The sequence below is a fragment of the Oncorhynchus gorbuscha genome, linkage group LG12 (assembly GCF_021184085.1).
Source record: "Oncorhynchus gorbuscha isolate QuinsamMale2020 ecotype Even-year linkage group LG12, OgorEven_v1.0, whole genome shotgun sequence".
Classification (NCBI taxonomy): Eukaryota; Metazoa; Chordata; class Actinopteri; order Salmoniformes; family Salmonidae; genus Oncorhynchus; species Oncorhynchus gorbuscha.
Genome location: NC_060184.1, coordinates 8,186,714 through 8,213,022, shown reverse-complemented (window position 1 = coordinate 8,213,022; position 26,309 = coordinate 8,186,714). Strand labels below are relative to the sequence as shown.

Here is a 26,309-nt window from a genome sequence, read left to right as displayed (position 1 = left end):
TATTCCTAAATATAGTGCCACTTTTTTAAATATTTTTTTATTTATCTAGGCAAATCAGTGAACCAAATTATTATTTTACAGGATACCTGCCGTCCAAACCTTAACTCTAACCACTAGGCTACCTGGAATCTAACCACTAGGATACCTTAGACCGCTGCCCTACCAAAGGTTTCAAAGTGACTAGGATACCTGTCTGACAGGGAAAAACACTAAGCATCAGTTATAGTTCTTCATTATTAAAAAACACCAAACTAATCTCACTTTTCATTCACTCTGGCATCAAAATGAACAACAGTTTTATTGAAGGAAAAAAAATATTTTTATTCTTCAGGTAAGTTTTGTCCTTATAAATATCCATTATATACAAAATAATATTATAAAACATATAAAGAGCAGTTCTGGTCAATCAATATTTAAATAGGGAATAGGGCTCTGGTCTAAATAATCATAAAAGGGAATAGGGCTGTCTAAAAGTACCAAAAAATAGACATTGGTTCTGTAATTTCACCAAGAAATGATAGGCAGGCAGTGATATGACAGGGTCTTTCTATATTCCTTCATGTCAGGGCTGTTTGGTTACCTCCCAAATTACCTCCTATTCCCTAAATATAGTGCACTACTATTTTTTATATATTTTTTATTTATCTAGGCAAATCATTGAAGGACAAATTATTATTTTACAATGAGGGAATAGGGCCCGGTCAAACCACTAACCCGGACGACTCTGGGTCGGTTAGTGATACAGGGAATAGGGCCTGGTCTGTAGTCTATAGCACTTAGAGGAATAGGGCTCTGGTCTTGGGAGTCCAAAGGTTTGGTCTATAGTAGTGACTATATAGGGAATAGGGCTCTGGTCTAAAGTAGTGTACTATATAGGAATAGGGCTCTGGTCTATAGTAGTGTACTATATAGGGAATAGGGCTCTGGTCTATAGTAGTGCACTACTATATAGGGAATAGGGCTCTGGTCTATAGTAGTACCACTATATAGGGAATAGGGCTCTGGTCTATAGTAGTACACTATATAGGGAATAGGACTCTGGTCTATAGTAGTGCACTATATAGGGAATAGGGCTCTGGTCTATAGTAGTGCACTATATAGGGAATAGGACTCTGGTCTATAGTAGTACCACTATATAGGGAATAGGGTTCTGGTCTATAGTAGTACCACTATATAGGGAATAGGGCTCTGGTCTATAGTAGTACACTATATAGGGAATAGGACTCTGGTCTATAGTAGTACACTATATAGGAATAGGACTCTGGTCTATAGTAGTGCACTATTTAGGAATAGGGCTCTGGTCTATAGTAGTGTACTATATAGGGAATAGGGCTCTGGTCTATAGTAGTACCACTATATAGGGAATAGGACTCTGGTCTATAGTAGTGTACTATATAGGGAATAGGGCTCTGGTCTATAGTAGTGCACTATATAGGGAATAGGACTCTGGTCTATAGTAGTGCACTATTTAGGGAATAGGGCTCTGGTCTATAGTAGTGCACTATATAGGGAATAGGGCTCTGGTCTATAGTAGTACACTATATAGGGAATAGGGCTCTGGTCTATAGTAGTACACTATATAGGGAATAGGGCTCTGGTCTATAGTAGTGCACTATATAGGGAATAGGGCTCTGGTCTATAGTAGTGCACTATATAGGGAATAGGGCTCTGGTCTATAGTAGTACACTATATAGGGAATAGGGCTCTGGTCTATAGTAGTACACTATATAGGGAATAGGGCTCTGGTCTATAGTAGTACACTATATAGGGAATAGGGCTCTGGTCTATAGTAGTACACTATATAGGGAATAGGGCTCTGGTCTATAGTAGTACACTATTTAGGGAATAGGACTCTGGTCTATAGTAGTGCACTATTTAGGGAATAGGGCTCTGGTCTATAGTAGTACCACTATATAGGGAATAGGGCTCTGGTCTATAGTAGTACACTATTTAGGGAATAGGACTCTGGTCTATAGTAGTGCACTATATAGGGAATAGGGCTCTGGTCTATAGTAGTACACTATTTAGGGAATAGGACTCTGGTCTATAGTAGTGCACTATTTAGGGAATAGGACTCCATTTGGGATGTTTCCTCCTCTTCCAAATTCCTGTTGATGGAAAAACATTTTTTTCCCCACCTGTGTTTTTCTTTTTGGTGTTCAAGTCCTCCGTGGAGAGACAAGTGTTTAGTTTTAGCATTGAAACTCTTGTTTAGGCTTCTAGTCATTCTGGGCCGCATGTTTTCACCCATTTGCATGGAATGAAAAAGTCTGGAAAAGTCCGTCCAGGCGTTTGTTCGGAGCGACTGACAGTTGAGACGTTTGTTCAGTCAGACATTCATCGTTCTCAGGTTTTTGTCGTGGTTAGTCTGTGGTTTTCATCAACTAGTCAGTCGGTTGTTTGCGGTTGGTTGGTCAGTTTCAGCGAGTTGGCTCCACCCTGGACCTTGGGTCTTGCATAGCTGGTGAATGATGCTGGCTAGGGGTTAAAGATCAATTGAATCACAGGCATCCCCATTTTGATTAGTTGGCTGTCGAAGTCCCCATGATTAGGTCGGGCAGGGGTCAACTGAGAGGTCAGGGGTCAACTACGAGCTCCGGGCCATTTGTCCTGTTTCACCTAGTCTCTCCTCCATTGCTGCCCAGGACAGATGAGTTCAGTTCAAGTTTGTGGTTTTGCTTGCTGACATTCAAGTTCGGTCAGTCTTTTAACCATTTTACCAGTTGATCTAACCATTTGTTTAACCATTCATGAGGTTCATGACCGCTACTGGACACGTTTTGTATACAAACACTCGGTCAATAAAGTGTTCTTTAGTTTGTTTACAGAGAAGAGGAGGAGGTTCGTCCATCTCTGTCTCTGTCTCATCGTCTCTCTCTCGCCATCTCTCAAGTGTTCCAGAGCAGCAGTGACATCACTAGTGACATCGGCAGTGACATCACTAGTGACATCGGCAGTGACATCACTAGTGACATCGGCAGTGACATCGGCAGTGACATCACTAGTGACATCGGCAGTGACATCACTAGTGACATCGGCAGTGACATCGGCAGTGACATCAAAAGGTGACATCAGAAACAGTCACCAGTCTTTTCTCAGATTTTTTTGTAAACAATCCAGAAAAAAAAGAAAAATAAATTCTGCCTCGATTGTGTTTCTCCTCTATCGCTCCCTCGCTTCTTCATACAGCTTATACCTGGGGAGGAAGAGAGGAAAAAGGCTTAGAGGCAAGCAGTGGGAACAGGGGAAAACAGTGAGTGAACATCAGAGTTGTGTTATCTATTCTTACGGGTATGCTATATGTTATTGCTTGGCTCATCCTGCTTTCAATTACACTCAGCGCTTCTACGTTAAAACATAGGGCTTGTGAGACAAAATAATGAAGCTTTAAAACGTATCAAAACCATATGCATTGGCTTGTGTTCCAAGCACGAGACTATGCAACGCTAAAGCTTAAAACGTATCTGAAGCATGTGCAGAGCGAGAGCAGTCCAGGGATCCAACTCTGTGGGGTGAATGGGTGTGTTTCTGGGACACTGTATCCCTTTTTCCAGGCCATCAAATTGTCAGTTTGAAGAACAGTGATTTGATACACTTTTATAGTTGAGTGAGATCACTTCCATATAAGATTATTTCGCCATATTGACTTGGCATACATGATTACGCCATATAGACGTACAGGATATTTCCCTGGCTTATGTTTAAGAAAAATAATATGTCTTACTTCCACAATGTGTATCTATAAAAATAAAAAAAACATAACATCACCAAGAATAAATGTACAGCATTTGTAATTGACAATAAGTGTGATATGAAACGCTGTAGAGGGAAACCGCAAAATATGTACTGATGAAAAAGTATATATATTTTTTTGGGGGGGGGTGTATTTATCCTTACCTCTGTTGCTATGACGCACGCCCTCCGCTCCTCTCCTATAACAAAGACGGACTGGTAGATCTGAGCGTCTCGAGAGGAACATATCGTTGATATCCTACACTCCGACTTTTCACTGCAAAACACCATAAATCAACACACACACTCAGTCAGTCCACCTTAAAAGTAGAAGCATATGGTCAAACGAGGCGATGCATCGGGAATCCTACTGATGGGGGTGGGAAAGAATGTACAGGGAGACAGCGGTATAGAGAGGGAGAACATGTCAACGAGGGATTCTCCAGAAGAGGTATAAAATGGCTGTCCCATCCCATAATAACTCAAAGAAATCTCAAATTTAGGACAATTATTTACATCGTGATATGTTCTAATTCAATCCAAGACAAGAAAAAAACATATTGTTACGATAATATAGTACAAAGTCATTGTTTACACACAGGTGGCTGTCTACCTTACTGTAATCCACCGAATCCTACCTTACTGTAATCCACTGAGCCCTACTTTACTGTAATCCACCGAACCCTACCTTACTGTAATCCACTGAGCCCTACCTTACTGTACTCTCCTGAACCCTACCTTACTGTAATCCACTGAACCATACCTTACTGTACTCTCCTGAACCCTACCTTACTGTAATCCGCTGAACCCTACCTTACTGTAATCCACTGAACCCTACCTTACTGTAATGCACTGAACCCTACCTTATTGTACTCTCCTGAACCCTACCTTGCTGTAATCCACTGAACCCTACCTTACTGTAATCCACCGAACCCTACCTTACTGTACTCTCCTGAACCCTACTTTACTGTAATCCACTGAACCCTACCTTGCTGTAATCCACTGAACCCTACCTTACTGTACTCTCCTGAACCCTACTTTACTGTAATCCACTGAACCCTACCTTACTGTAATCCACTGAACCCTACCTTACTGTAATCCACTGAACCCTAATTTACTGTAATCCACTGAACTCTACCTTACTGTAATCCACTGAATCTTACTTTACTGTACTCTCCTGAACACTACTTTACTGTAATCCACTGAACCCTACCTTGCTGTAATCCACTGAACCCTACCTTACTGTAATCCACTGAACCCTACTCCATTGTGCCCTACTCTACTCTACTGTACCCTATTATACTGTACCCTACTCTACTCTACTGTACCCTATTATACTGTACCCTACTCTACTCCATTATACCATACTCTACTGAGCCCCACTATATTATACTGTACCCTACTCTACTATACTGTACCCTAATCTACTCAATTATACCCTACTCTACTCTACTGTACCCTACTCTACTCAATTATACCCTACTCTACTGTACCCTACTATACTGTGCCCTACTCTACTCAATTATACCCTACTCTACTGTACCCTACTCTACTGTACCCTACTCTACTGTACCCTATTCCAAGATACTCTACCCTACTCTACTGTACCCTCTACTGTACACTATTATACTGTACCCTACTCTACTCCACTGTACCCACCTATACTCTACTGTACCCTATTCCAATACACTCTACTGTACCCTACTCTAATGTACCCTATTCCAATATACTCTACCCTACTCTACTCTACTGTTACCCTACTCTACTGTACCCTATTCCAATATACTCTACCCTACTTTACTGTACCATACTCTACTGTACCCTATTCCAATACACTCTACCCTACTCTACTGTACCCTACTCTACTGTACCATATTCCAATATACTCTGCTGTACCCTACTCTACTGTACCCTACTCAACTGTACCCTACTCTACTGTACCCTACTCTACTGTACCCTACTCTACTGTACTCTACTGTACCCTACTCTACTGTACCCTACTGTACCCTACTACTACTGTACTCTACCTACTTGTACTGTACTCTACTGTACCCTATTCCAATATACTCTACTGTACCCTACTCTACTGTACCCTATTCCAATATACTCTACCCTACTCTACTCTACTGTACCCTACTCTACTGTACCCTACTCTACTGTACCTACTGTACTCTACTGTACTACTACTGTACCCTCTACTGTACTGAGCTGATAGTATAGAGCTGTACTGTACCTATAGAGCTGTTGTAGTATAGAGCTGTTAGTATAGAGCTGTAAGTACTAGAGCTGTTAGTATAGAGCTGTAAGTATAGAGCTGTTAGTATGTAGAGCTGTACCCTACTGTATAGAGCTGTTAGTATAGAGCTGTAAGTATAGAGCTGTTAGTATACTGTTGGTACTGAGCTGTTAGTATAGAGCTGTTAGTATAGAGCTGTTAGTATACTGAGCTGTAAGTACCCTAGAGCTGTACCCTACTACTGAGCTGTTAGTATAGAGCTGTAAGTATAGAGCTGTTAGTATAGAGCTGTACTGTATAGAGCTGTACTAAGTATAGAGCTGTTAGTATAGAGCTGTTAGTATAGAGCTGTAAGTATAGAGCTGTTAGTATAGAGCTGTTAGTATAGAGCTGTTAGTATAGAGCTGTAATAGTATAGAGCTGTTAGTATAGAGCTGTTAGTATAGAGCTGTAAGTATAGAGCTGTTAGTATAGAGCTGTTAGTATAGAGCTGTTAGTATAGAGCTGTGTAGTATAGAGCTGTTAGTATAGAGCTGTTAGTATAGAGCTGTTAGTATAGAGCTGTTAGTATAGAGCTGTTAGTATAGAGCTGTAAGTATAGAGCTGTTAGTATAGAGCTGTAAGTATAGAGCTGTTAGTATAGAGCTGTTAGTAGCCTATGTCTCAATGTGTCATTGCAGAAGCAGTTGGCTAGTTCTTCATGTTTGCAGATGTGGTCTAACATTTCAGAATCAAGATAAAACTCATCGAAAAGCTTAATTTAGACAACAACAACAACAACAACAACAATGGTTTTCTTACCTGTACATTCTACTCAGAGGTATTTTCTCTTCTAAACACGTGTCATAGATCACATGACTTTTGCTTCTATCCTCTTGCGACGTATCATCGTTCAACTCCTTCGACTTTGCGTTACTATACGAGTCCAATTGATAGTTCTTATGGATGAAGTTTGACTTCTCTGATTCGCAGTCCACCTCCAGTCCAACCTTCTGATTGGTGTTCTTCAGCTGGGAGGCGGGGATTAGGTTATCCCTCTGTACATCTGATAGGTTGTTCATGGTCTCCCCATCTCCCCTGTCCCTGCCGGTCCGCCTGTGGATGTGCCGTAGAGCCAGCCCAACCATGCATAGCAGCACCAGAAATGCAACCAGCCCTACAGCCAAGGAAACTGCCGCCCACTGGAAGCCATCTTGGCTCTCTCCATTGATCCTCTCCCCACCCACCGGCAGGGTCACAGCAAAGAACTGGCAGCGTGATCCGGTAAAGCCGACGGGACAGATACAGGTGGCAGGGGGTTTCCCCGGCCCCCTTCCCCCGGTGCAGAGCCCTCCGTTAAGACAGGGGTTGATGGAGCACTCGTACAGGCCGCGGTCGCAGTTTCGTCCGACGTATCCCTGGGGGCAGTGACAGGTGTAGTCGTTGATGCGGTCCAGGCAGGTCCCTCCGTTGGTGCAGGGGTTCCCGGCACACTCGTTGATGTTGATCTCACAGCGCTGGCCGGTGAAACCGGAGCGACAGCTACACAGACGCACGCCACCGTGGATCAAACACAGACCGCCTGGAGAGAGAGACACAGGGGGTCAGGGGTCAGGGTCTTGGGGGAGAGAACAGATAAGCAGACACACACAATTGGTCCACTACACACTACACCACTACTTCAATACACCACTACACACTACACCACTACACACTACACCACTACACACTACACCACTACTTCAATACACCACTACACACTACACCACTACACACTACACCACTACACACTACACCACTACTTCAATACACCACTACACACTACACCACTACACACTACACCACTACACACTACACCACTACTTCAATACACCACTACACACTACACCACTACACACTACACCACTACACACTACACCACTACTTACAATACACCTACACACTACACCACTACACCACTACACACTACACCACTACACACTACACCACTACTTACACCACTACACCACTACACACTACACCACTACACACTACACCACTACACACTACACCACTACACACTACACACTACACCACTACACACTACACCACTACACACTACACCACTACACACTACACCACTACACACTACACCACTACACCACTACACACTACACCACTACTTCAATACACCACTACACACTACACCACTACACACTACACCACTACACACTACACCACTACTTCAATACACCACTACACACTACACCACTACACACTACACCACTACATCAATACACCACTACACACTACACCACTACACCACTACACACTACACCACTACACCACTACACACTACACCACTACTTCAATACACCACTACACACTACACCACTACACACTACACCACTACACACTACACCACTACACACTACACCACTACTTCACTACACCACTACACACTACACCACTACACCACTACTTCACTACTTCCCACTACACCACCACACACTACACCACTACACACTACACCACTACTTCAATACACCACTACACACTACACCACTACACACTACACCACTACACACTACACCACTACACACTACACCACTACTTCACTACACCACTACACACTACACCACTACACCACTACTTCACTACTTCCCACTACACCACCACACACTACACCACTACACTACTACACTACTACACCACTACACCACTACACTACTTCCCACTACACACTACACACTACACACTACTTCAGTACTTACCACTACATACTACACCACTACACACTACACCACTACACGCTACACCACTACACACTACACCACTACACACTACACACGACACCACTACACCACTACACACTACACACTACACAACTACACACTACACACTACACCACTATACCCTACACCACTATACCCTACACACTACACCACTACACCAATACACACTACACCACTACACCACTATACACTACACCACTATACACTACACACTACACCACTACACCACTATACACTACACCACTACACACTACACCACTAGACCACTACACCACTACACACTACACACTACACCACTATACCCTACACACTACACCACTACACACTACACCACTATACCCTACACACTACACCACTATACACTACACCACTATACACTACACCACTACACACTACACACTACACACACTACACACTACACCACTACACACTACACCACTATACACTACACCACTACACACTACACAGCTACACACTACACTACACACTACACACTACACCACTACACCACTACACACTACACCACTATACAGCTACACACTACACCACTACACACTACACCACTACACACTACACCACTATACACTACACCACTACACACTACACAGCTACACACTACACCACTACACACTACACCACTACACACTACACCCCTACACACTACACACTACTTCACTACTTCCCACTACACCACTACACCAATACACACTACACCAATACACACTACACCACTACACCACTATACACTACACCACTACACACTACACACTACACCACTACACCACTACACACTACACCACTATACACTACACCACTATACCCTACACACTACACCACTATACACTACACCACAACACACTACACCACTACACACTACACCGCTACACACTACACCACTACACACCACTACACAACTACACCACTACACACTACACCGCTACACACTACACCACTACACACTACACCACTACACACTACACCACTACACCCTACACACTACACCACTACACCACTGTACCCTACACCACTACATCACTACACCACTACACACTACACCACTACACCACTATACCCTACACACTACACCACTATACCCTACATACTACACACTACACAACTACACACTACACCACTACACTACTTCCCATAACACCACTACACACTACACCACACCACTACACACGACACCACTACACCACTACACACTACACAACTACACACTACACCACTACACACTACACACTACACCACTACACACTACACCAATACAAACTACACCACTACACACTACACCACTATACACTACACACTACACCACTAAGTAACTACACCACTACACACTACTTCCCACTACACCACTACACAATAAACAACTACATACTACACCACTATACACTACTTCCCACTGCACACTACACCACTATACACTACATCACTACACACTACAACACTACACACTACGTCACTACACACTACACCACTATACAGCTACACACTACACCACTACACACTACACACTACACCACTACACACTACACCACTATACACTACACACTACACCACTACACACTACACCACTACACACTACACCAATACAAACTACACCACTACACACTACACCACTATACACTACACACTACACCACTAAGTAACTACACCACTACACACTACTTCCCACTACACCACTACACAATAAACAACTACACACTACACCACTATACACTACTTCCCACTGCACACTACACCACTATACACTACATCACTACACACTACAACACTACACACTACGTCACTACACACTACACCACTATACAGCTACACACTACACCACTACACACTACACACTACACCACTACACCACTACACACTACACCACTATACACTACACCACTACACACTACACAGCTACACACTACACCACTACACACTACACCACTACACACTACACCCCTACACACTACTTCACTACTTCCCACTACACCACTACACCAATACACACTACACCACTACACCACTATACACTACACCACTACACACTACACCACTACACACTACACCACTATACACTACACCACTATACACTACACCACTATACCCTACACACTACACCACTATACACTACACCACAACACACTACACCACTACACACTACACCGCTACACACTACACCACTACACACCACTACACAACTACACCACTACACACTACACCGCTACACACTACACCACTAAACACTACACCACTACACACTACACCCTACACACTACACCACTACACCACTGTACCCTACACCACTACATCACTACACCACTACACACTACACCGCTACACACTACACCACTACACACCACTACACAACTACACCACTACACACTACACCGCTACACACTACACCACTACACACTACACCACTACACACTACACCACTACACACTACACCACTACACCACTGTACCCTACACCACTACATCACTACACCACTACACACTACACCACTATACCCTACACACTACACCACTATACCCTACACACTACACCACTATACCCTACATACTACACACTACACAACTACACACTACACCACTACACTACTTCCCACAACACCACTACACACTACACCACACCACTACACACGACACCACTACACACTACACACTACACCACTACACACTACACACTACACCACTACACACTACACCAATACAAACTACACCACTACACCACTATACACTACACCACTACACCCTACATCACTACACCACTACATCACTACACCACAACACCACTACACACTACACCACTATACACTACACCACTATACCCTACACACTACACCACTATACACTATACCACTATACACTACACCCCTACACCACTACACACGACACCACTACACACGACACCACTACATCACTAAACACTACACACTACACCACTATACACTACACACTACACCACTAAGTAACTACACCACTACACACTACTTCCCACTACACCACTACACAATAAACAACTACACACTACACCACTATACACTACTTCCCACTGCACACTACACCACTATACACTACATCACTACACACTACACCACTACACACTACTTCCCACTACACCACTACACCACTAAACCAATACACCACTACACACACTACACCACTACACACTACACCACTATATAACTACACCACTACACACTACATCACTACACCACTACACACTACATCACTACACCACTACACACTACACCACTACTTCCCACTACACACAACACCACTACACCACTACACACTACACCACTACATCACAACACACTACACCACTACATCACTACACCACAACACACTACACCACTGCACACTACACTACTACACCACTACATCACTACTTCACACTACACCACTACACACACTACACATTACACCACTACACCACTACACATTACATCACTACACACTACACCAATACACCACTACACCAATACACCACTACACACTACACCACTACACCACTACACCACTACACACTACACCCCTACACACTACACCACTACACACTAGACCACTACACACTACACACTACACCACTACACACTACACCACTACACACTACACCACTACACACTACACACACTACACCACTACACCCTACACACTACACCACTACACCACTACACACTACACCACTACATCACTACACACTACACCACTACACCACTACACACTACACACTACACACTACTTCCCACTACACACTACACACACTACACACTACACCACTACATCACTACACACTACACACTACTTCACTACTTCCCACTACACACTACACACTACACCACTACACACTACACCACTACACACTACACCACTACACACACTACATCACTACACCACTACACACTACACCACTACACACTACACCACTACACACTACACACTACTTCCCACTACTACACACTACACACTACACCACTACACCACTACACACTACACCATTACACACTACACAGTACACCACTACACACTACACCACTACACACTACACCACTACACACTACACCACTACACACTACTACACACTACACACTACACACTACACACTACACCACTACACACTACACCACTACACCACACCCCTACACACTACATCACTACACCACTACACACTACACACTACACCACTACACACTACACCACTACACCACTACACACTACACACTACACCACTTCACACTACACCACTACACACTACACCACTACATCACTACACACTACACCACTACACACGACACCACTACATCACTACACACTACACACTACTTCACTACTTCCCACTACACACTACACACTACACCACTACACACTACACCACTAGACCACAACACACAACACTAGACCACAACACAACTACACACTACACACTAGACCACTACCCACTACACCACTACACACTACACCACTACACACTACACCCCTACACACTACACACTACACACTACACACTACACCACTACACACTACACCACTACACCACTACGTCACTACACACTACACCACTACGTCACTACACCACTACACACTACTTCACTATTTCCCACCACTACACACTACACCACTACACCCCACTACACACTACACACTACACCACCACTTCCCACTACACACTACACCACTACACACTACACCACTACACACTACACACTAGACCACTACACACTAGACCACAACACAACTACACACTACACACTAGACCACTACACAACTACACACTACACCACTACACACTACACCCCTACACACTACATCACTACACCACTACACACTACACCACTACACCACTACACACTACACCACTACACACTACACCACTACGTCACTACACCACTACGTCACTACACACTACACCACTACACCACTACACACTACACCACTACATCACTACACACTACACCACTACACACACTACACCACTACATCACTACACACTACTTCACTACTTCCCACTACACACTACACCACTACACCACTACGTCACTACACACTACACCACTACACACTACACACTACACCACTACACACTTCTTCACTACTTCCCACTACACCACTACACACTAGACCACTCCACACTAGACCACTACACAACTACACACTACACCACTACACACTACTTCCCTCCCACTAAACACTACACACTAGACCACTACATCACTACACCACTACGTCACTACACACTACACACGACACCACTACACCACTAGACACTACACTGCTACACACTACACCACTACACACTACACCACTACACAACTACACACTATACCCTACACACTACACCACTACACACTACACCACTACACACTACACCACTATACCCTACACACTACACCACTATACACTACACCACTACACCCTACATCACTACACCACTACATCACTACACCACAACACCACTACACACTACACCACTATACCCTACACACTACACCACTATACACTATACCACTATACACTACACCCCCTACACACTACACCACTACACACTACACCACTATACACTACACACTACACCACTAAGTAACTACACCACTACACACTACTTCCCACTACACACTACACCACTACACACTACTTCCCACTGCACACTACACCACTATACACTATGTCACTACAACACTACACACTACACCACTACACCACTACACCACTACACCAATACACCACTACACACTACACCAATACACCACTACACCACTACAGACTACGTCACTACACACTAAACCACTACACACTAGACCACTACACAACTACACACTACACCACTACACACTACTTCCCACTACACACTAGACCACTACACAACTACACACTACACCACTACACACTACTTCCCACTACACACTAGACCACTACACAACTACACACTACACCACTACACACTACTTCCCACTACACATTAGACCACTACACACTACACCACTACACACTACTTCCCACTACACACTACACCACTACACACTACACCACTATGTCACTACACCACTACACACTACACCACTACACCACTACGTCACTACACCACTACACACTACACCACTACACCACTACTACACACTACTTCGGATCGAATCCCTGAGCTGACAAGGTAAAAGTCATTCTTCCTCTGAGCAAGGCAGTTAACCCACTGTTAAGGCAGCCCCCCCCCCTGCACCTCTCTGATTCAGAGAAGGGTTAAATGCAGAAGACACATTTCAGTTGAAAACATTCAGTTGGACATCTGACTAGGTATCTCCCTCTTTCCCCTGACTTCACACTATACATCTTGAGGCCTCAGTAACCGTTAGATACGAAGTCTCAAGTCTGAATGATTCCGACTGTTCCCTTCATCACTAAACCCATGCACCACATCAAGCATGAGAGTGTCTCTTAAAAAGGTCACCCTGAGCCCAAGTGGATTTAATATTTATCACATTATTTGTCCATTTAACAGTATTTTCCTTCATCCTCTGTTTGAACTATTAGCACAGGCCCGACTGAATGAACAGTATCGGGTGACATTCCCTGAAGCCGACTGGAAGCCATCGTATGTTGACATCCAGCACAATAGACACACAGTTCCATAACACTTCCAGACCGCCGGCCCAAGAGGAATTCAAGGTAAGGGGAGAAGGGGAGAGGGGGGAGAGAGAAGAGAGGGGAGAGAGATAGTAGTTCCATAACACTTCCAGACCGCCGGCCCAAGAGGAATTCAGGGTAAGGGGAGAAGGGGAGGGGGGGGGAGAGAGATAGTAGTTCCATAACACTTCCAGACCGCCGGCCCAAGAGGAATTCAGGGTAAGGGGAGAAGGGGAGGGGGGAGAGATAGTAGAGAGAAGAGAGGGGGGGAGAGAGATAGTAGTTCCATAACACTTCCAGACCGCCGGCCCAAGAGGAATTCAGGGTAAGGGGAGAAGGGGAGGGGGGGAGAGAGAAGAGAGGGGAGAGAGATAGTAGTTCCATAACACTTCCAGACCGCCGGCCCAAGAGGAATTCAGGGTAAGGGGAGAAGGGGAGGGGGAGAGAGAAGAGAGGGAGAGAGATAGTAGTTCCATAACACTTCCAGACCGCCGGCCCAAGAGGAATTCAGGGTAAGGGGAGAAGGGGAGGGGGAGAGAGATAGTAGTTCCATAACACTTCCAGACCGCCGGCCCAAGAGGAATTCAGGGTAAGGGGAGAAGGGGGGGGGGAGAGAGAGATAGTAGTTCCATAACACTTCCAGACCGCCGGCCCAAGAGGAATTCAGGGTAAGGGGAGAAGGGGAGGGGGAGAAGAGAGGGGAGAGAGATAGTAGTTCAATCACACTTCCAGACCGCCGGCCCAAGAGGAATTCAGGGTAAGGGGAGAAGGGGAGGGGGAGAGAGAAGAGAGATAGTAGTTCCATCACACACTTCCAACCTTCCTGAGGAGGAGGGGGAAGAGAAGAAGAGGAGGAGGGGGGAAGAAGGGGGGGGAGTGGAGAGAGGCCGTAGCATACCGTTGGCGCAGGGAAGAGATGTGCACTTGTCCACTCTCTTCTCACAGTTGAGTCCTGTGTATCCGGGAGGACACTCGCAGATGTAGCTATGCCCGTTGTCCTTCTGATGGCACTGTCCGCTGTGGAAGCAGGGGGAGTCGGCACAAGTCAGCAGGCTGTGTTCACAGTGAGAACCCTCGAAGCCCTGCGGACACGAACACCTGTAGCCAACATCCAGGTTCTATAAAAAGGAGACAGTTAAGATCTAAAGGTCAAGACAGATTGGATTACAGTCGTTTCTAAAAAATGCAGTCATTCCCCCTTCCTCTCACGTCACTTATGACAATAACTCTGCCCCTTTAAGGGTATTTAAAGGAACATTTAACTCTGCCCCTTTAAGGGTATTTAAAGGAACATTTAACTCTGCCCCTTTAAGGATATTTAAAGGAACATTTAACTCTGCCCTTTAAGGGTATTTAAAGGAACATTTAACTCTGCCCCTTTAAGGGTATTTAAAGGAACATTTAACTCTGCCCCTTTTATTGAGCATCAATATGGAGTTGGTCCCTGCTTTTGCAGCTATGACAGCCTCCACTCTTCTGGGAAGGCTTTTCCACTAGATGTTGGAACATTGCTGCTATAACAGCCTGCACTCTTCTGGGAAGGCTTTCCACTAGATGTTGGAACATTGCTGCTATAACAGCCTCCACTCTTCTGGGAAGGCTTTCCACTAGATGTTGGAACATTGCTGCTATAACAGCCTCCACTCTTCTGGGAAGGCTTTTCCACGAGATGTTGGAACATTGCTACGGGGACTTACTTCCATTCACCCACAAGAGCATTAGTGAGGTCGGGCACCAATGTTGTGCCATTAGGTTTGGCTCGCAGTCGGCGTTCCAATTCATCCCAAAGGTGTTTGATGGGGTTGAGGTCAGGGCTCTGTGCGGACCAGTCAAATTCATCCACACCGATCTCGACAAACCATTTCTGTATGACCCTCGGGTTGTGCATGGGGGCATTGTCAACCTGAAACAGGAAAGGGCCTTCTCCAAACTGTTGCCACAAAGTTGGAAGCACAGAATCGTCTAGAAAGTAATCGTATCCTATGACGGCGCCACGTTGAAAGTCACTGACCTCTTCAGTAAGGCCATTCTAGTGACAATGTTTGTCTATGGAGATTGCATGTCTGTGTGATCGAATGAAATAGCTGAATCCAGTCATTTGAAGGGGTGTCCACATACTTTGTATGTATATATTGTACCCATCTGCTCATCAGTTCTGACAATATTGCCACTTCTAGCCTGGGCATTTAGTGACTTGTAGGGGGCCATCTTAACGGTCGTTCCTGCAGGCATTGTCCGCAGTCATCTAGTGCTTACTAACTCACTGTGCAGAGTCCTCCGTTCCTGCAGGGGCTGTCCCCTCTAACATGTCTATCTAACCCCTTCCTCCACGGTGCTGTCCCTTCTAACATGTCTATCTAACCCCTTCCTCCACGGTGCTGTCCCTTCTAACATGTCTATCTAACCCCTTCCTCCACGGTGCTGTCCCTTCTAACATGTCTATCTAACCCCTTCCTCCACGGTGCTGTCCCCTCTAACATATCTATCTAACCCCTTCCTCCACGGTGCTGTCCCTTCTAACATGTCTATCTAACCCCTTCCTCCACGGTGCTGTCCCCTCTAACATGTCTATATAACCCCTTCCTCCACGGTGCTGTCCCCTCTAACATGTCTATCTAACCCCTTCCTCCACGGTGCTGTCCCCTCTAACATGTCTATCTAACCCCTTCCTCCACGGTGCTGTCCCCTCTAACATGTCTATCTAACCCCTTCCTCCACGGTGCTGTCCCTTCTAACATATCTATCTAACCACTGCTTACCGTGCAGAGTCCTCCGTTCCTGCAGGGGTCGCTGTCACACTCCTGCAGCTCCAGCTCACAGTTGACCCCAGTGAACCCAGGGGGACAGGTACAGGTATAGCTGCCTTGACCCGTGTTCATGCAGGTCGCCCCGTTCACACACGGCCGGTGGTGCGTGCAGAAGTTCAGATCTGAGAGGGAGCAGAGAGGTCAAAGGTCAAATAAAGGTAAAATATAAGGTCATATACTGTACATGTATCGTGGGGTTAAATAATTTGACACCCATGATAAGGATGAGTTATATTGTATGCTGGGAATAGAGCACAAATTTATTTGACTTTATGGGTCTCAATCATTTTGACGTCTAACTTTTGAGATTTTTTTTAAAACTTGTTAATCAAAATCACTTTCTCTGAGCAATTGTATTATTATAAAACAATATAATTTCCCCCCCAAAACATGTGTATGTAAGGTCAACATAAGATCAACATAACGACCTGTATGTAAGGTCAACATAACTTCCTGTATGTAAGGTCAACATAACTTCCTGTATGTAAGGTCAACATAACTTCCTGTATGTGAGGTCAACATAACTTCCTGTATGTAAAGTCAACATAACTTCCTGTATGTAAGGTCAACATAACTTCCTGTATGTAAAGTCAACATAACTTCCTGTATGTAAGGTCAACATAACTTCCTGTATGTAAGGTCAACATAACTTCCTGTATGTGAGGTCAACATAACTTCCTGTATGTAAAGTCAACATAACTTCCTGTATGTAAGGTCAACATAACTTCCTGTATGTAAGGTCAACATAACTTCCTGTATGTAAGGTCAACATAACTTCCTGTATGTAAGGTCAACATAACTTCCTGTATGTAAGGTAAACTACTAAGTCAAACAGATTAGTCAACTAACATATTTTCTTCTCATAGACAAAAAGTGTATAGGAACATCCTGATGAGCTCACCAGTGATAATGGATTAACATAAGAACAGCTGATAGATCATGTTGACGTACAGATTCATGTCAACGTCTTCTCTATTTTTGAGGGATTCTTTTAGGGTCAGTATTTGAATGGAAAACATAATTTATTCCCCCTTTTCTGATATGTTTCAGTCAGATTTCTCTGTGCAACTACGATGGTGATGATGAAGATGTGTTCTTGCCTTGGTCACAGAAGAGCCCTCCCCAGCCCTCCTTACAGTGACACTGCCAAGGCTGTTGGCAGGTGCCATGTTTACACGCTGGGTACTTCTTACACTCATCACAGAACAGACCCTGCCAACCTTCTCTGCACCTGGAGACACAGGAAGAGTAATGTACCATTAAAAACTCTGCAATGCAGGTAAATGTTCCTTCATTAGTACCATACCTTTATTTATACAGCATTTATTCACTGACTGATTGGTTAATTAAATTGATAGGTTTTTTTTGTTAATTGTTTGATTCAACCAACCACGTTGTCACATGCAATAACAACCAATCATCTACAGTATCCCTCTAAGACAGAGTGCAGAACACTTGACTATAGTTTTATGACTACGGGGACCAATTGTATGCATGCATGTTCCCTTACTGCAGAAACCCCTCGATACAAATGTTCATATGGAGTCAATTATTCTACTCTAGACTTTGTGTGAACAGCATACTTATAGTTCTGACCAAAATCTTGAGAGAGAAGAGAGAAAGAGAGAAAGAAAGAGAGGAGAAAGAGAGAAAGAAAGAGTGTGAGAAAGAGAGAAAGGGAGAGAAATAGAGAGAGAGAGAGAGAAAGAGAGAGAAAGAAAGAGAGAAAGAAAGAGAGTGAGAAAGAGAGAGAGAACGAGAGAGAGAAAGAGTGTGAGAAAGAGAGAGAGAAAGAGAGAAAGAAAGAGAGTGAGAAAGAGAGAGAGAGAAAGAGAGAGAGAAAGAGAGCGAGAAAGAGAGAAAGTGAGAGAAAGAGAGAGAAAGAAAGAAAGAGAGAAGGAGCGAGAGAGAGGAGAGAGAGACAGAGAGAGAGGAGAAAGAGAGAGGAGAGAGAGACAGAGAGAGAGAGGAGAAAGAGAGAGAGAGAGGACAAAGAGAGAAAGAAAGAGAGAGGAGAAAGAGAGAGAGAAAGAGAGAGAGAAAGAGTTGGCTGCTTTGATCTTCAGCATTGAAAAATAGATTGCTTCCTGCTGAACAGTTGACATCACATGGAATATAAATATTGGACCAATTTAGAGAAAAATTGAAATACTGTCTCCTTCACACACACACACACACACACACACACACACACACACACACACACACACACACACACACACACACACACACACACACACACACACACACACACACACACACACACACACACACACACACACACACACATATATTTTATAATTTCTATATTACTTACACACACTCGCCAGGTCTGGAGCAGTTTCCGTTTCCTTCACTGCATCCCACGAGGCAGATGGCTGTAACACACACGCACCAATAGATATCCAGGGGTTATCTATAGTGTAACACACACGCACCAATAGATATCCAGGGGTTATCTATAGTGTAACACACACGCACCAATAGATATCCAGGGGTTATCTATAGTGTAACACACACGCACCAATAGATATCCAGGGGTTATGTATAGTGTTTTAAACGTTATTCATACTGTGGACCTTGGACGTAAATCAATCTGAATACATTATGTGCATCTAAGCCACAGTCACGATAGGCAAAGCTATCATTACAGTAACTCATGTACATCAAAACAGCTGCAATTTCAAGGATATTATAGCCTACTGATGCAAATTATGGACTTCTGAACATTAGCCTACATCATGAAGTATTATCCCCCCCCCCCCAGAAAAAAAGATCCTTCATAAAACACACAAAAGATGTGCTTGCATGTGTATAGGCTATAATAAAACAACGCTATAAAAGGCATCACGGGCTCGAGCTCTGCATGCTGAGTGGCTGGACAGCCATAGTATATCAGACCTTACGACAAAACATGTCTTTTTACTGCTCTAATTACGTTGCCAATCCGTTGTATAATATCAATACGGCACTTCAAGGGGGTTCGTGGTATATGTCCAATATACCACGGCTAAGGGCTGTGTCCAGGCACTCCGTTCAGCAGTGGTATATTGGACATATATCACACCTCAGGCTACTTAAGCATCTCCATCATAACATCTATTCATTTCAGCCACAATGCTGCTTCTTCAAAGGGCAGACAAACACAAGCTCCAACTGAACCTGTCACACCACCCAACTGCTACAGCGGGACCATGAGGAAGCTGGGTAATTTACGGTTTGTAATGTCTTGTGTTCTAGATGGGCATCTCTCTCTCTCTGTGTGCGACACCGATTCCGGTTTGATAAGCTTGCGACCGCCGGTAAACGGCCGGGTTTGTCCTAAACAGATGCCCGTGCGCAATAGCGGACAGCTGCCACCATTGTTGTTCCTTGTCTGCGCGAACCATACTTGCAGCTGCTATGCGGCCCGCGAGCCCCCAACAATAGGGAGACTACGATTTCAGTGGCGCGTGGCGGATAATAACGTTGCGATTAACCCCAGCGCGTGCTGCTGCACCCGGTGTTCTGCCAGTGACGTTCAAACGGCCCGGGATTAAATTACCAGGAACGCGCTCTACTTTCAGGTAGTCGTAGTATAGAAATACAAACTCCACTCTCACAGCCAGGGAGAGCGACGGAGGGTGGAGAGATCCACTTCCTTCATCTCACGTGCATTGTTTCTATACTACGGACGGTAAGTGGGTGTGTAATTGCTCTGGTCAAGGATTTGGCGCCACGGTCAAAATGCAACCGTAACACGTGCCAATCTCTCCTTCACCGCCAAGTGACGCCGATGACGATAGATCCCTTGTCATACTGCGTATCAAACTGACTCAAACAAATGGTAACGATTTATGTTTTAAGATGTTTCCCTGAAATGCTTCGGTGAATTTGTTTTGGTAAATGAGGCACACATCAAATGGCGCTAACCTCCCAACTGGCTGTTCTCCCTGTGAAAGTATGAGTTCGTTCAGTTTCTGTTCTGTCCAAAACATAGAGAAGAGAACCAGCGTTTGTTTTTATGCTCATTTTGTAGTGCACTAGTACCTATGTCTTAAGCATATTGTTCAACTATGCTGCTTGTCCTCATATTCAGCAAACAGCCCCTCTCTAACAGCATCTCTTGGTTCCCTAGGGCCTACACATAAGGCTGACTCCTTCTCATACACTTACTATACATGCTGCAGCCCTACAGAGATGACCTCTTAGACCAACGTAGCATGGCAAACATGTGCTCATCTCCACACGGTTATTTCAGTGGCCCTTTTTACGTGTATAAAGAAAATGGAAACTTCCTGCGCCATAAAGGCCCAGGCCTCTCAGCAGAGTACGCAGTAGGTTAACATACAGGTATTCTCATTCTGTCTATGTATCCCTCTATCTCTCACAGGACCAGTGCATCAGGACAAGCTTGCAACAAAACCCTGAGAGACTGTGGCATCCATCCCACCGCTGCCACCAATGTAGCGATTGAGGAAAACCAAATCAATTCAGCCTTGAACCAGTGACCCTACAGCTGTTACGAGTACCAACTGCTGTGCCATTTAACAACCAAACCTCTTGGCAGAGGGCCACAGACGACCTATATACAAGTAAACCACAGCTACTGTACACCTTTCACTCGCTTTCTGAAAACGATGTACCAACAAGCTCGGGGAAAACTAAAAGCACAGCGAAACTCATGGAAGAAACAGCTAAAGTGCATCAAAAACGATGACCAAGCTTGCTAGAAGGAAAAAACACTGGCCTATAGTAAAGGCCTGTAATCATTGAAGAAGTTATGATATTGTATATCCAACATGGTCAAAGACAAGTGTGACATGGACTCTGATAAGCCAGTGGGGTTGAGTTGTGTTTTTCTTTTTTGCGGGGTTCGATAACGGTTGGTTTCTCTCGGTTTGCTTACGTTCTTCGCAGTATTCCCCCTTCCAGCCGGGCAGACAGGACAACTGGCCGTCGCGGTCGCAGGTGTAGTGGCCAAAACGGTCGTCCCTCGGCGTGCATATTTTGGAACAACTTTCTCCGTAATAATTGTCATTGCAGATGAAGCGGTAAGAATACCTTAACTCCGTCTGTCGGACGCTCTGAACATCCAGAGACCAGGCGGACCCAACGCCCAGCTGTCTCTGGATGGAAAAGAAACTAATCAACATCTCTGGGTTGCTGGTGTCTGGAAGGGAAGAAGAGAGAGAGAGAGAGATAGAAAGGAAGAGAGAGAGAGATGGAGAGAGAGAGACAGGAGAGAGACAGAGAGAGAGAGAGAGAGAGAGAGAGAGAGAGAGAGAGAGAGAGAGAGGGAGAGAGAGAGGGGAAGAGAGAGAGAGACAGGAGAGAGAGAGAGGGAGAGAGAGAGAGAGAGAGGGACAGGAGAGAGAGAGAGAGACAGAGAGAGAGAAAGAGATGGAGAGAGAGAGAAAGAGGAAGAGAGAGAGAAAGGAAAAGAGAGAGAGAGAGAGAGAGAGAATGCATTAGTTACATCAATCAATAATCAATCAATAAATTACTTTTTAGTTGTCACAAAGTGCTTTTTACAGTAACACAGCCTAGGTGCCAAAGTGCTTTTTACAGTAACATAGCCTAGGCGCCAAAGTGCTTTTTACAGTAACACAGCCTAGGTGCCAAAGTGCTTTTTACAGTAACACAGCCTAGGTGCCAAAGTGCTTTTTACAGTAACACAGCCTAGGTGCCAAAGTGCTTTTTTACAGTAACACAGCCTAGGTGCCAAAGTGTTTTTTACAGTAACACAGCCTAGGTGCCAAAGTGTTTTTTACAGTAACACAGCCTAGGTGCCAAAGTGCTTTTTACAGTAAACCAGCCTAGGTGCCAAAGTGCTTTTTACAGTAACACAGCCTAGGTGCCAAAGTGTTTTTTACAGTAACACAGCCTAGGTGCCAAAGTGTTTTTTACAGTAACACAGCCTAGGTGCCAAAGTGCTTTTTACAGTAAACCAGCCTAGGTGCCAGTGCTTTTTACAGTAACACAGCCTAGGTGCCAAAGTGCTTTTTACAGTAACACAGCCTAGGTGCCAAAGTGTTTTTTACAGTAACACAGCATAGGTGCCAAAGTGCTTTTTACAGTAACACAGCCTAGGTGCCAAAGTGCTTTTTAGCCTAGGTGCCAAAGTGCTTTTTACAGTAACACAGCCTAGGTGCCAAAGTGCTTTTTACAGTAACACAGCCTAGGTGCCAAAGTGCTTTTTAGCCTAGGTGCCAAAGTGCTTTTTACAGTAACACAGCCTAGGTGCCAAAGTGCTTTTTACAGTAACACAGCCTAGGTGCCAAAGTGCTTTTTAGCCTAGGTGCCAAAGTGCTTTTTACAGTAACACAGCCTAGGTGCCAAAGTGCTTTTTACAGTAACACAGCCTAGGTGCCAAAGTGAGATCAAAAGGTATGAGTCTGTTTTCTAACAGCCATGTTGGAAAAGTAGTCTTCTGTGTTACAATCAAGTTCCACATACATTGTCTGACTGGGTCTAATGATGCCTCTTACATTATTCTCTATTATCCATTGTTCTCCTATCATTCAATATATTCTATCTCGTGCCATATCTCATATCATACGATTGAAATATCCTAGCCCTATTTCGATGTGAAATATCATGCATGCTCCGTTCACTGTGTTTGAATATGTACCCGCGGCCCTACAGCCTGCCGTTACACAGATCAGGTGGCTTCTTATCAAATCTCATAAGAACAAAACCATAATGGTTTTAGATGGACAATAAACTGAGATTAAAATGTCCTCTTCCTTTCTGTCAGCAAAAAAAAAAAAACCTTCCCAGGCTGCTTCCAATGGGCGGAACAGAGCAAGGTGTAAAATACAGGAAGATGTAGTCACATAGCCTTGGCAGCCTCTGTGTGTTCTCACCAAAGCCCTCAACTCGTTCCCACGCCAGAAATACACCGCAGGAAGTCACATTGTGTTGGAGCACAAGAATGAAAAAGGTGTTTTGAAGCTGAGCAACAAAGGGTTGCATAAAGGAGTAGAAATTTGAGAAAAAAAATATAGGGAACAATTAACAGTAATGGGAATGGGTCGATGATAGTGAGAAGATACTCATTATGGATAAAGGTTTGACGTTTAAAAAGTGCTTTAGTTATAGAGGGACTATTTGTCAAATGTGGTAGAAAGGTCGCCCTCTTGCGGCGTTGAATAGATCGACTTACCAACAGGTAGATCTGTTGAAGGTGAATACCAGGCTTCAATTATCAAAGAAAACGAACCCTAAGGACAGAACGCATTCAGTCATTAGAAAATATCATTCAAAATCCAGTTCGTACAGGCAATATAATTACATTTGACAATATCACACTTTATCACAGCTAGAATTGAGCGTAATTTAAAAACGAACTGTCTGTTTATGCATGGCTATATAATTTAGGATTGTAAAATTTGCATCGAGGCAAACATGTTATAGTAGGTTTTACCGCCGTGCGGTGCATTTAGAAATAAACAACGTCGTGTGTTGTGTGTCAATCCTCTCTGTGTGTGTGTTTGGTTATACACACAGCATTACCTAATGATGGCTTATCTCATTACTCACCAATAACTGGTGCGCTTTCTTTCTCTCCAAACCAATCACAACCCGCCTGCTTCATAACACAACAACACTGACCTTGGCATGGTATACATTCAACTAATAATATGGACTGCATCTAGGCTGTCTGTCTTACCGGCCATCCGAAGTTGAACGGTAGTCGGATGGGTCTACTGAAAGCTCCCCCGTCCATGGCGCTAAAGGAGTTGGTCCCTAGCACCGGTGTCAATGCATTTCCAAAGATACAGTCACCTGGCGACACGACCGCCTGGTAGTTCTTAAGACAAACACGAAAGAAAGTCCTGCAGTTGAGCCTGCACGAGTTGCCATTCTCCAGCAATCCTTTGCTGTTTTTAAATTCATGTAGATCGATCTCAAAAACACCGGATCCAAATACCTACAAAAAAAAGAAGAGAAGATGTGATTTTTTGGAAAACACCGTTACGCACACGCTAAAATAGACCCTTTCCTTGGAATAGGCTACTTTGAGTGATCATTCGTTGACAGCTCCTGCAGGGTATCCAGCCGATTCCTCCTTACCTGTGTCAGTACAGTGGTGCTGAATGCGATGGTAAAAGTGAACCAAGCTGCCATTCTTCTCGCTTATCCAGGGCACACGCGTCACCCGCCAATATATCCCCTATATTCCAAA

The 26,309-nt window shown here is 44.3% G+C and overlaps 1 protein-coding gene across 1 annotated transcript in view; it reads right to left on the bottom strand.

Annotated features, from left to right (window-relative positions):
- Nucleotides 1–1,950: 1,950 nt before the first annotated feature.
- LOC123990490 (delta-like protein 4) overlaps nucleotides 1,951–26,309 on the bottom strand; it is a 24,748-nt gene continuing 389 nt past the window's right edge. Inside the window, exons 1-11 of the mRNA XM_046291039.1 lie at nucleotides 26,198–26,309; nucleotides 25,794–26,054; nucleotides 25,287–25,344; nucleotides 23,028–23,291; nucleotides 20,457–20,517; nucleotides 19,240–19,370; nucleotides 18,092–18,261; nucleotides 16,231–16,450; nucleotides 6,770–7,529; nucleotides 3,898–4,009; nucleotides 1,951–3,196 (exon numbers count right to left, since the gene is read on the bottom strand). The exon at nucleotides 26,198–26,309 is cut by the window's right edge and continues 389 nt beyond it. Of these exons, the coding sequence (XP_046146995.1) occupies nucleotides 3,191–3,196; nucleotides 3,898–4,009; nucleotides 6,770–7,529; nucleotides 16,231–16,450; nucleotides 18,092–18,261; nucleotides 19,240–19,370; nucleotides 20,457–20,517; nucleotides 23,028–23,291; nucleotides 25,287–25,344; nucleotides 25,794–26,054; nucleotides 26,198–26,251 (2,097 nt within the window). The 5' untranslated portion in view covers nucleotides 26,252–26,309 and the 3' untranslated portion in view covers nucleotides 1,951–3,190. The remainder of the gene's footprint in view (nucleotides 3,197–3,897; nucleotides 4,010–6,769; nucleotides 7,530–16,230; nucleotides 16,451–18,091; nucleotides 18,262–19,239; nucleotides 19,371–20,456; nucleotides 20,518–23,027; nucleotides 23,292–25,286; nucleotides 25,345–25,793; nucleotides 26,055–26,197) is intronic.